We start from the raw sequence: 11,504 nt of genomic DNA, 5'->3' as shown, positions 1-11,504 counted from the left end.
GACACGCCAGAGCAGGGCGCGTCACCCACTGTGAACGCATGCGCGTGAGAGCCCGCGCTCCGAGCTGGCGCACGAGGTCCCGCGGTTAGGTGTGCGTGCGCGCTCTCGCTCAACAACCACGTGACCCGCGCCGCGCCCACCGCGACCTTCTACGCACAGGCCAGTAGAGGCAACTGACCGCCCCAATGGGGCGGGGCCTTCGAGCGTCCGTGCGTGCGTGTGCGCGCGCCGCGTGGTTGGGCGCGGTGCCGTTGCTCCGCCCCTCCAGGCACCGCCCACAGCGCGCCGGCGTCGGCTGCGTCTCCGGCATTTGAATCGCGCTTCCGCCATCTTTCCAGCCTCAGTCGGACGGGCGCGGAGACGCTTCTGGAAGGTATCCCTGGGCTGGGTGGTCGAGCTGGGCGCGGGCGGCAGACCGGGCGCAGGGGACTGCGGCGGGTTCGACAAACGAGACTCACTGGGTGTGGCCGGGTCGGGCAGGCGCGGCCCCGTCAGTCCCTCGTCCCCATCCGCCCCATCCCCCACCGCCCTCCCCTCGCCCGCCGCCCGGGCCGCCGCGGCCTTTGTGGGGCGCACGTGCCGCAGCCGCTTCTCTCCCTCAGGATCGCCGCCATGGCCGCGCAGGGAGAGCCGCAGGTCCAGTTCAAGGTGCGTACGGCCGCACGGGGCGGGAGGAGGGGCGGGCGGGCCGGCGGGCCGCGCTCACGGCTGCCGCGTGTCCCCGCAGCTCGTGCTGGTGGGCGACGGTGGCACCGGGAAGACGACGTTCGTGAAGCGCCACTTGACCGGGGAGTTTGAGAAGAAGTACGTGGGTACGTGCACACAGAGGACGGCGGGGGGTGTGGGGCGGGCCGGCCGGAAGGCCAAGTCCATTCATTGATCGCCCGCCGGCCATGTCTCCTCACAGCCACGCTGGGCGTCGAGGTGCACCCGCTCGTGTTCCACACCAACAGAGGGCCCATCAAGTTCAACGTGTGGGACACCGCCGGCCAGGAAAAATTCGGGGGACTGCGAGATGGCTATTACATCCAAGGTAGGGGCGCGTGTACCCGGCTGAGCAACGACGTGACTCAGTCATGGTGGGCTTTAAAAACAGGCTTCCTTGCTGGGAGGTGACCGGCCTCATTCGGGTGGAGAGAAATTTTGATGCAACTTGTGTCATTTGAGCACATGCTGTGTCATGCTAGGCATGATTTAGGCAAACTGCCTTACAATCTAATAATAAGCAGAGACACTGTTGAGATATTTCCGTAATTGAAAACGTGTCCAGGTATAGGCTTTGTTGGCTGTCGATGAGTATTAACATTATTACGAAAAAAACAGCACTTGCACCGGGTGCTAGACGCAAGGAACTCTGCTGTCTGGTGAATGTGTAAGAATTTCTTAAAAGGGCTTTTTAAATTGTGAAGGAAAGGAATGTTCATTGTTAAAAGCAGACAAAAAGGTGGAGTCTCTTCTGATGAAAGTTGGGATTCCTTTGAGTTTTCTGTTGCCCTTCTGTATTAGCACCATAGGAGCAGGGATGTGACCTCACTAAAGCTTCTCAGCCATACAATTGTACTTCCTGTGCCTGTCCTGCCCTTGATTACAACTATCCTTGCCATCCTCTTACAGGTCTGTGTGGATATTTCACATCAGGTTTTCAGACATTAAGGTGTAGCATTCCCTAGTGTTTACAGCAGTTTAGTCACGTATCTAGTGGTGGAGGGCACTTGTTTCTAGGTCCTATGGAAAAGTAGTTCTCTGGAATGCTGACATGCTAATAAATGTTGATGGGCTTTTTGGCTTTGGTTAGCAATGATGAAGTGTCTTCGAAGAAAAGGGGGGAAAAGAGTGTTAGGGGAGATCTGTACAGCGGATTGATCTAGACCCAGAGTTAAGCTCACGGTGGTGATTGGTGGTGATTGAAGCCTGTTCTTTCATTCGTAAATTTTTAAGATTGTGTTAATTGCTGTAAACGTTTTTCAGCCCAGTGTGCCATTATTATGTTTGATGTAACATCAAGAGTCACCTACAAGAATGTGCCTAACTGGCATAGAGATCTGGTACGAGTATGTGAAAACATCCCCATTGTGTTATGTGGCAACAAAGTGGATATTAAGGACAGGAAAGTGAAGGCAAAATCTATTGTCTTCCACCGAAAGAAGAATCTCCAGGTATGTTAAAACTCATTGAATTGTAAGCCTTATGGGGTGGCTGATACTGTGAAACTGATCAGCATGAGCTTGGAATGTCCTCAGAATGATAAGTTATTTTATTGGAATACTTAAAAAATGATACCCCTTTATTTTAAACAGTACTATGATATTTCTGCCAAAAGCAACTACAACTTTGAGAAGCCCTTCCTCTGGCTTGCTAGAAAGCTCATTGGAGACCCTAACTTGGAATTCGTTGCTATGCCTGCTCTTGCCCCGCCTGAGGTGGTCATGGACCCAGCGTTGGCAGCGCAGTATGAGCACGATTTAGAGGTAATGTGTCCTCCTGTGGTAGTACTTGGGTTCTACATGATGTACCTGGTGGTATTTTAAGTTAGTACTGGCTTTCTTTCACCCTTTAGGTTGCGCAGACAACTGCCCTCCCGGATGAGGATGACGACCTGTGAGAAAGTGAAGCTGGGGCCTGCGTCAGAAGTCTAGTTTTATAGGCAACTGTCCTGTGATGTCAGCGGTGCAGCGTGTGTGCCACCTATATTACCTAGCTAAGCAGAATGTGTGCTTCATCTTTGGGATGCTGAAGGAGATGAATGGGCTTCGGAGTGAATGTGGCAGTTAAAAACATACCTTCATTTTTTGGACTTGCATATTTAGCTGTTTGAAACGCATTTGTTTCCTTCTTGAGTTTCAAAGATAAGACTGCTACAGTCACATCACAATATTCAGTGGTGAATTTGTTACTGTCATTCCCATTCCTTTTCGTTTAGAATCAGAATAAAGTTGTATTTGAAATATCTAAACAAGTGAATTCCTTGTTTGTAAGTATTTTGAAACCATTAGCCTGGGCTGACCTGGAATTCTTTATGTAGTATCAAGCTGGCCTAGAACTCAGTGACCCTCCTCCCTACCTAGGATTAAGGGTATGCACCATCATGCCCAGCAGCTTGTACATTTGAATTCTGTTGTTCAGCTGGTTGAGATGGACTCACACTTAGTTTGGAATTAAGAGGTCAGGTTGGTGTGATTTGGCTAGATGATGTGTCCCGTCCCACCTCCATTTTGCTAAGCATTCTCATCTAGGGAACACAGCTTGTCAATGTAAAGATGATGAGGCTATGTATTGGGCAATTTTTTCTTTTATTTAAAAAATTTTTTGCACATGTGAGTTATGCTGGGCTCTCTTGCCAATGCAAACAAACTCTCAAGACACACGGCTTTACTTTGCATCTGTTTTTGGGATTTGGGGAATAGAACCTGAGCTAGCAGGCTTTGCAAGAAGCTTCCCCAGCCCCTCAGACATTAAATTTTAAAAATGTTGGTAGTGACAGTTATTTTAATGTAGGTCTACAGAACTTAGTGGAAGCACCAGTACAATTGTCTGAAATGTGAGGACCACTGCATTTTGTTTTGGTGTTCTCTTGGAAAATGTTCCTGTTGACAGCTGCTTTTTCATTGCTACCAGTCTTGAAGACTTTGTGATGAAAGACATGCCACAGCATTCGGTGTAGGCACTGTAAGAGAACAGAAAAACACTGGGGTGGACTTAATGTGAGACTGTTAGATAAGGGGGTTTCCATATGCAAAACTGTTGAGGTCTGGTAAGAACTTGGGTCAATAGCCATTTTCTGTAAGTACTATAACTGTAGGTCTTCCCTAGAGGATGGATGACTATTTGCGTCACTTCGTGATGAAATGGAAAAGATTTAACTTGCTGTATAAGCTGCCTTTAGTAGGCTTGATTTTAAGACCCAATTGCTGTGTATATTGTGCTACATTCAGGTGAAAGGTTTTATGTCTTGAATTTACAAAGTATATGTGTTTAACCTGGTATAGTGCAAACACGTCTGACAAGTTAGATTTTGGAAGCTACCTGCCTGTTGAACATGGAGTAGAACACTTGGAAATCATTTGCTGGAAGAAGTAATAGTTGAAGAGTATACTGACTCCTTCCTGGGTTTCCTGAGTCATTTAGCGGTGGGGAAATAGCACACATCTTAGACTAGAGTTACATCTGTTTAGTTAGCAGAGATGTTCCCCACTTACAAGTGGGGAACCTTTGAAGAGCTGAATTGTTACTGCACATGAATTTAGAAAGAGCTTACTAGGGGCTGGGGAGATGGCTCCAAAGTCTAAAGACCCAGGTTCATTTCCCCAATACCCACATAAAGCCAGATATACAAAATGGCATACTTACCTGGAGTTTCTTTGCAGTGGCTAGAGGCCCTGGCATGCCCATTCTCACTGCTTGCAAATAAAAAGTTAGGAAACTAACTAGAACAAAATCACTGAGGAAAAGTGTGATTCTATATGAAAGTGAAGGCAGGATTGATGTGAGCAGGTTTTTGGTCTAAACCAGTTGAAAAACCAAATGTGGTACACTACTTTAATCCCAGTATTCTGGAAGCAGTGGTGGAATCGCTGTGAGTTCCAGGCTATTCTGAAGACTACGGAATGAGTTCCAGGTCAGGCTGGACTAGAGTAAGACCAGCTTTGAATTACAAGTACTCATCTGAGAGCGAAAGGAAGAGAATAGGTGTGTGCCAGGCCTCCAATCACTGCAAAGAATCCAGACACCTTGTGCCTCTGGTTTAAGTGGGTCTTGGGGAATTGAACCTGGGTCCTTAAGCTGTGAAGGCAAGTGCCTTAACTGCTAAGTCAAGCCATCACTCCAGTCACCCCTCCCTCTTTTTTGCTCTTGTGAGGTAGGGTCTTGCTCTGGCCCAGGCTGACCTGGAATTAACTAGTCTCAGGATGCCCTCAAACTCAACAATCCTCCTACCTCTTTCTCTTGAGTTCTGGGATTAAAGGCATGTGCCACCATGTCCGGCTTTTTTTTTTTTTTTTTCCTGAGGTAGGGTCTCAGGCTAATGTGGAATTAACTCTGTAGTCTCAGGGTGGCCTTGCACTGAAGATACTTATTTGCAAGGAGAGGAGAATGAACATGCTGGGGTCTCTTGCTACTACTGTGAAGGAATTTTAGGTACATGTACCATTTTGCACATCTGGCTTTACATGGGTACTGGAGAATCTAACCACTGAGCTCCTAAAAATCCATTTAAATTTCCAGAACAAGCTTGTTTGCAAAGCCTGACCTAGGTTTGATTCCCCAGTACCTACAAAGCTAGATACACGAAGTGGTGCATGCACCTAAATTTGCAGTGGCAAGAGGCCCTGGCACACTCATTCTTGCCTCACAAATATTTTAAAGAGAGAAAAAACTTCCAGAGAAGTCCCTGGGGAAGTGCTCCCAGGGTGACTCAGAACTGCTTTCTTTGATAGACAGGCCAGAGATAACCAGAAGGTAAGAGCTGAGCCATAGGCAAAGGGCAAAAGTGGGTGTGAGTGCAGCCTGGGTAACAACCTTAAATCCATTTGGGTGCAGTTAACTCTGAATTCAGCTCTTATTCCTAAATCCCAGCACTCCAGAGGTGGAGCTGGGCAATAGGACACCTTGCAGTCTAGGCTGTGCCTAGAGTAGGCTCAGGGTCATAAAGAGCAAATGAGGTCTCATCTGTTGGAAGCCTGCCTTAAGCCTCTTGAAGTGGCTGCAGCTACTGTTCACCCTGTAAGGCCTGCAGTTCAGCATTTCAGCTCCACGAGGTGGTGGTTCACATGGCGAATTTGCTGTTACTGACCCATGGGCAAAGGTCTCATCTCTGCTCGTTCCTGTCCTGTTGTTTATACCTAGGATTCCCAAGGAAGAAGAGAGGATCTGGATGGAGAAGAGCAGAACTTTTGCCATTAGTCCATTGTTTGTGATATGCTTTCTGATGTCTGCTTGTCCCAGTTTGCTTGCTTTAGGCAGTAGAGGGACAAGTATAAACAGTTAAGCTTTCACAGTAGAAGCAGTGCTCTGGGTAATGTATGCATCTGGGAGGCCTCAGGCTTAGCCAGAAGAACTAGGTCAGGAACCTTGGGTTTGAGGGACTAGGTTCCCTGCCTTTAAGAAACAAAATAGGGCTGGAGAGATAGTTAAGGCACTTGCCTTCAAAGCATAAGGACCCAGGTTCAATTCCCTAGAACCCACATAAGCCAGATGAACAAAGTGGTTCATCGATCTAGAGCTGGCTTGCAGCGGCTAGAGGCCTTGATACACTCATCCCCACCCCCTTGAAAACAAAAATATTAAAAACGGATTGGGTTTGGTCAGTTGTCCAGTAACGTGGCCAATTCTTTCCATTTTGAGCAGAGCTGGGGTATCCTGAGTAGCAGTAGTCTTGCTCAGGGAAACCTGCAATGTATTGGGGTTGGGGAGTATTTGGAATCTAGTCCCTGGGAAGGAGCAGTGGTCTGGGAACAGGAGTATAGGAAAAACCCTGGGGGAGATGAGGCTGCCCAGGTTTTGTACCTACAGCTATGGAGAGTTACCAAAGCCTCAGGTAGCTCAGGTTTTGGTAGCAGGAGTGGATGCCCTGGGACCAGTGAATCAGCCCTGCCCACTGAAGTCCATTTTTGTAGGAATACAACAATATTCCAGATGGTGGATTGAACTGTGGCTATAGAAACCTCACTTGAGAGGTGTAGACATCACATCAAGGAGACTACACAGAAACCCCTGTGCATGCTGTGCTCCAATCTTAATTCATGAGTTTGCTTCTTACATGATGTGGTAAGAAGGGCAAGGCTACCCTGAGGGCCTGGTGTGCAGAGAGACAGGTCACACTGGGCAAGTTGGTCCTGTGGGAATGACCGGGTTCTGGTGATAAAACCTAGGAAACGTGCTTGTGAGCAGAGCAGAGCAGTGTGATGAGCCAGTGGCCAGCATGTGGGTAACATTTGCTTTTTGCTTGTTTATTTTTTTTTATTTATTTGAAAGTGACATAGAAAGAAAATGAGTGCGCTAGGGCCTCCAGTCACTGCAAATGAACTCCAGATGTGTGCGCCCCCTTGTGCATCTGGCTAACGAGGGTCCTGGGGAATTGAGCCTCCATTGGAGGTCCTTAGCCTTCACAGGCAAGCACTTAACTGCTAAGCCATCTCTCCAGCCCACATTTGCTTTTTTACATCCTTAATAGGTATGATCCCAGAGTGAAAACAGCTATATGCTTTGTATGTTAAGTTTAGAGATTTGAATATTTAAAACATACAGTTAAAACCTGTCGTGGTGACATACAAATTGAATCCCAGCACTCTGGAGACCAGGTAGGAGAATCTCTTGAGTTCAAGGCCAGCCGGGGACTACACAGCGAGTTCAAGGTCAGGCAGGGCAGGGTGCAGACTCAGAGCAGGTCTGGGGGAGGGGGCTGAATTTAAGAGAACAAGCCAGCTTTTTTGGTAATTTTACCAGGCGTGGTCTTCACATTTTGTTCTATTAATAGTTGGCAGGTAGTGAAGCTGGGGAGATGGCTCAGTGATTAAAGCTGCTTGCTTGCAAAGCCTATCAGCCACAGGTTCAATTCCCCAGGACCCACATAAAGCCAGATGCACAAAGTAGTGCATGTGTATTCAGTTTATTTGCGACAACAAGAGCCCTGACATGCCCATTCTCTCTCTTTCTGTATGCTAGCAAATAAATAAATAAAAATATTTTTAAAAATTTGCAAAAGCTGAAACTACAGAGGAATTGGGAAAATGAGCGAGAGTGCTGCTTTCTCGGTGAACCTGGTATCAGCACAAGGGTGAAGGAGATAGACACTGAGGACCCTCAATACCTACCAAACCAGAGATCCAGAGTCTCCTAAGAGCCCATCACTGAAGTAGACTTAAAATATACTCAAGGTGGCTCAGGGAATTTTGTGGAAGAGGGGTAAAATGATTGTTAGGGCAACAAGTTGGGACATTATGCACAGATGTGTTGCCTCTCCTGCATAACTGACTGCTGCCCACATAATGCATGTCCTACAATTCCCATGGGGATGACCTGCATCCCCAACAAGGAGGGCCCCTTCAGAAAAGGGGCAGGGATGAAGGAAAGGATGGTTCCCACATGTGTTGTTTACATATTAGTATTCCTATAACTAATAAAAACCAAATATTTACAAAAGGATATTTTAAAAAAATAGTTGGCAGCCATTGAGTAAGTAATGCTGAGATTTAGACTTTTCTGTTAAATATTTCATTATTTATTTATTTATCTGAGGGGGAGAGAATGGGCACGCCAGGGCCTCTAGCCACTGCAAACAAACTCCAGACGTATGCTCCACCTTGTGTATCCAGCTTTCATGGATCTTGGGGAATCAAGCCTGGGTCCTTTGGCTTTGTAGGCAAGTGCCTACTAAGCCATCTCTCCTCAGATAGGTTTTTCTAAAGGACTTTTGGCCATTGTGTTGTTAAGATCCAGAGTAGAAAGAACAGAAGGATGATGAAGTAGGTCACAGCAGCCTTGTCACTTGTATCTTCATTATCTGATTCCTTGTAGTTTCAGGACTAGATAAATTCTGTCATAACATGGAATTGTTAATCAATTGCCCACTTGAGAATTTAGGCCCAAGTTGACCAACACTTTCTCTGCCACTGGATCTAGACATGACAGAACTGTTCATGCAGAGTATGTACCAATCCTCTGTGGCTAACTTGAGTGGAAGGTTAACATTGGAACAAGACAGTCCTTATCCAGGAGGGGACTGACACTCAGACCTGTGATAACTTATCTTCTGATGGGCACACTGTTGAACCTTGGCTCATTTCAGTTAGCTGGTATGGAAACAAGTGAGATGGGGAATGGCTTGGAGTGGTCATTTAACTGTCATGCATTTTTACAAATAATTGTGGATTTTTCAAACAGTTATTAGAACTAATATGCCTATATTCTTATATAATTCCACATTTTTGCATATATGGTTTAAATGCATTTTAGCTCTCATCCCTGTCTTGGTGCTGGGGATGGTCTTGCATGCTGTCCATGTAGTCTGCTAAATTCAAGTGCCTTTTTTCCCTGAGATGAAAGGTCAGAATTTTTTTAAAGTCATTGTATTTTGCTGGGCGTGGTGGTGCACGCCTTTAATCCCAGCATTCGAGGGGCACCGTGTAGCAGACAGATTCAGGTTCACTGAGATAAACTTCCAGACCAGGCACAGTTATGGAGGAAAGGATATTTATTGAAGCTTACAGATCCAGGGGAAGTTCCATAAATGCCAGAAGAAGCTGGCCTGCCTTCACAGGTCCAAGCAAAGAGAGAGAAGCACAAGCCTAAATATCAAAAGCCACACATACAGCACACTTCAGGAACTCCAGCTAGGCACACTTTGCATACCTTTAGATTGAAATCTGGAACCCACCACCACACCTTAAGAGCCACCCAGTGACATTGCCTCCAGCCAGGTGACTGTAGATGTGATGCAATCTACAAACAAATAAACAACTGAATATATTGAGGGCCATCTATTCAAACCACCACACAGGGGTAGGAGGATCGCCATGAGTTCGAGGCCACCCTGAGACTACACAGTGAACTCCAGGTCAGCCTGGGCAAGAGTGAAACCCTACCTCAAAAAACCAAAAAAATAAAATAAAATAAAATTGTGTTTTAAAAGGTATTGAGGGCTGGAGAGAGATTGCTTAGCAGTTAAGGTCCTTGTCTGAAAACCCCGAGTCTGATTCCATAGTACCAACATAAAGCCAAATTCACAAAGTGGCACATGCATCTAGAGTTTGTTTGCAGTGGCTAGAGCCCCTGGCACACCCATTCTCTCTCTGCTTGCATATTGTAGGTATGTATGTATGTATGTATGTATGTGTATGCATGTAGGTTTTTTACTTTAAAATTTTATTTTAATTTATTTGACAGAGAAAGAGGGAGAGAGAATGGGCACATGCTAGGGCCTCCAGCCACTGTAAAGGAAACTCCAGACATGTGTGCCCCCTTGTGCATCTGGCTAACGTGGGTCTTGGGGACTTGAACCTCCTTTGGCTTTGCAGACAAATGCCTTAACTGCTAAGCCATCCTCCAGCTCAGTTTTTTGTTTAGTCTTTTAATTTTTATTAACATTTTCCATGATTTTAAAAAAATATACCATGGTAATTCCCTCCCTTCCCCCCCAACCCACTTTCCCCTTTGAAATTTCATTCTCCATCATATTACCTCCCCATCATTTTTTTTTTTTTAAGGCATTGATTGGTCAGGCATAATGGCAAATGTCTTTAATCCCAGCACTTGGGATGTAGAGATAGGAAGATCGCCATGGTTTGAGGCCATCCTGGGACTATACAGCTATGAGTTCCAGGTCAACCTGGGCTAGAGTGAGACACTGCCTCAAAAAAAAAAAAAAAAAGTGCATTTATTGGGCTAATAACAAAGACCAATGATCCAGTTTTACTCCACCAAGGTCTATTTTATTTTTTGGCTTTTTTATTTTTTTTATTTTTTAATTATTTTTATTTATTTGAGAGCAAAAGACAGAGAGAGAAAGAGGGAGGGAGGGAGGGAGGGAGGGAGAGAGAGAGAGAGAGAGAGAGAGAGAGAGAGAGAGAGAGAGAGAGAGAGAGAGAATGGGCACTTCCAGGCTTCCAGCAACTGCAAACGAACTTTAAAAATTTATTTTAATTTATTTGACAGAGAAAGAGGGAGAGAGAATGGGCACATGCTAGGGCCTCCAGCCACTGTAAAGGAACTCCAGACATGTGCGCCCCCTTGTGCATCTGGCTAACGTGGGTCCTGGGGACTTGAACCTGGGTCCTTTGGCTTTGCAGACAAATGCCTTAACTGCTAAGCCATCCTCCAGCCCAGTTTTTTTTTTTTAGTCTTTTAATTTTTATTAACATTTTCCATGATTATAAAAAAATATCCCATGATAATTCCCTCCCTTCCAGACGCATGCGCCCCCTTGTGCAGATGGCTTACATGGGTCCTGGGGAATTGAGCCTTGAACCAGGGTCCTTAGGCTTCACAGGCAAGCGCTTAACAGCTAAGCCATCTCTTCAGCCCGGCTTTTTGATTTTTTTGAGGTAGGGTCTCACTGTAGACCAAGCTGATCTGGAATTCACTATGTAGTCTCAGGCTGGCCTCCAACTCACAGCCATCCTTCTATCTCTGTCTGCCAAATGCTGGGATTAAGGACATGTGCAGCCATGCCTGGCCACAAGGTTTAATAATGTGACAAGTGCCAGGAAGCAGCTGTAAAGGAAGATAACGACTTTGGTAGTGACCTGCCCTTACACGCTGCCCTAGGAACCATCCTCCCCACCTTTAGCCTTTTTTCTACTTGCTTCCCAGTTACACAAGTGTGTCATTTGCAGGTATTCCTAAAGCTGCACCCTGCATTTGTTGATTGATATATCTAGCCAGGAGCTGTGCATCCTGTTTTTCCTCTGTTGTGTATTTGCATTCAGGCACACCTGCTCATTCTGTATTGGTGTTCTACAGGTAGGTCACCCTGAAATATCATAGGGATTCTTTCCTCAGTTCGGGAGGCC

The 11,504-nt window shown here is 46.2% G+C and overlaps 1 protein-coding gene across 1 annotated transcript; it reads left to right on the top strand.

Annotated features, from left to right (window-relative positions):
* Nucleotides 1–258: 258 nt before the first annotated feature.
* Ran (RAN, member RAS oncogene family) lies at nt 259–2,961 on the top strand. The gene is made up of 7 exons (XM_004668866.3): nt 259–373; nt 603–648; nt 728–812; nt 908–1,033; nt 1,969–2,156; nt 2,298–2,468; nt 2,558–2,961. Exons 2-7 carry the CDS (start codon nt 613–615, stop codon nt 2,600–2,602), a joined length of 651 nt encoding a protein of 216 aa, XP_004668923.1. The 5' UTR covers nt 259–373; nt 603–612; the 3' UTR covers nt 2,603–2,961.
* Nucleotides 2,962–11,504: the final 8,543 nt, after the last annotated feature.

The sequence above is a fragment of the Jaculus jaculus genome, chromosome 8 (genome assembly GCF_020740685.1).
Source record: "Jaculus jaculus isolate mJacJac1 chromosome 8, mJacJac1.mat.Y.cur, whole genome shotgun sequence".
Lineage (NCBI taxonomy): Eukaryota > Metazoa > Chordata > Mammalia > Rodentia > Dipodidae > Jaculus > Jaculus jaculus.
Note: the sequence above shows the minus strand (reverse complement) of the source record. Positions and strands in the feature narration are given on the sequence as shown.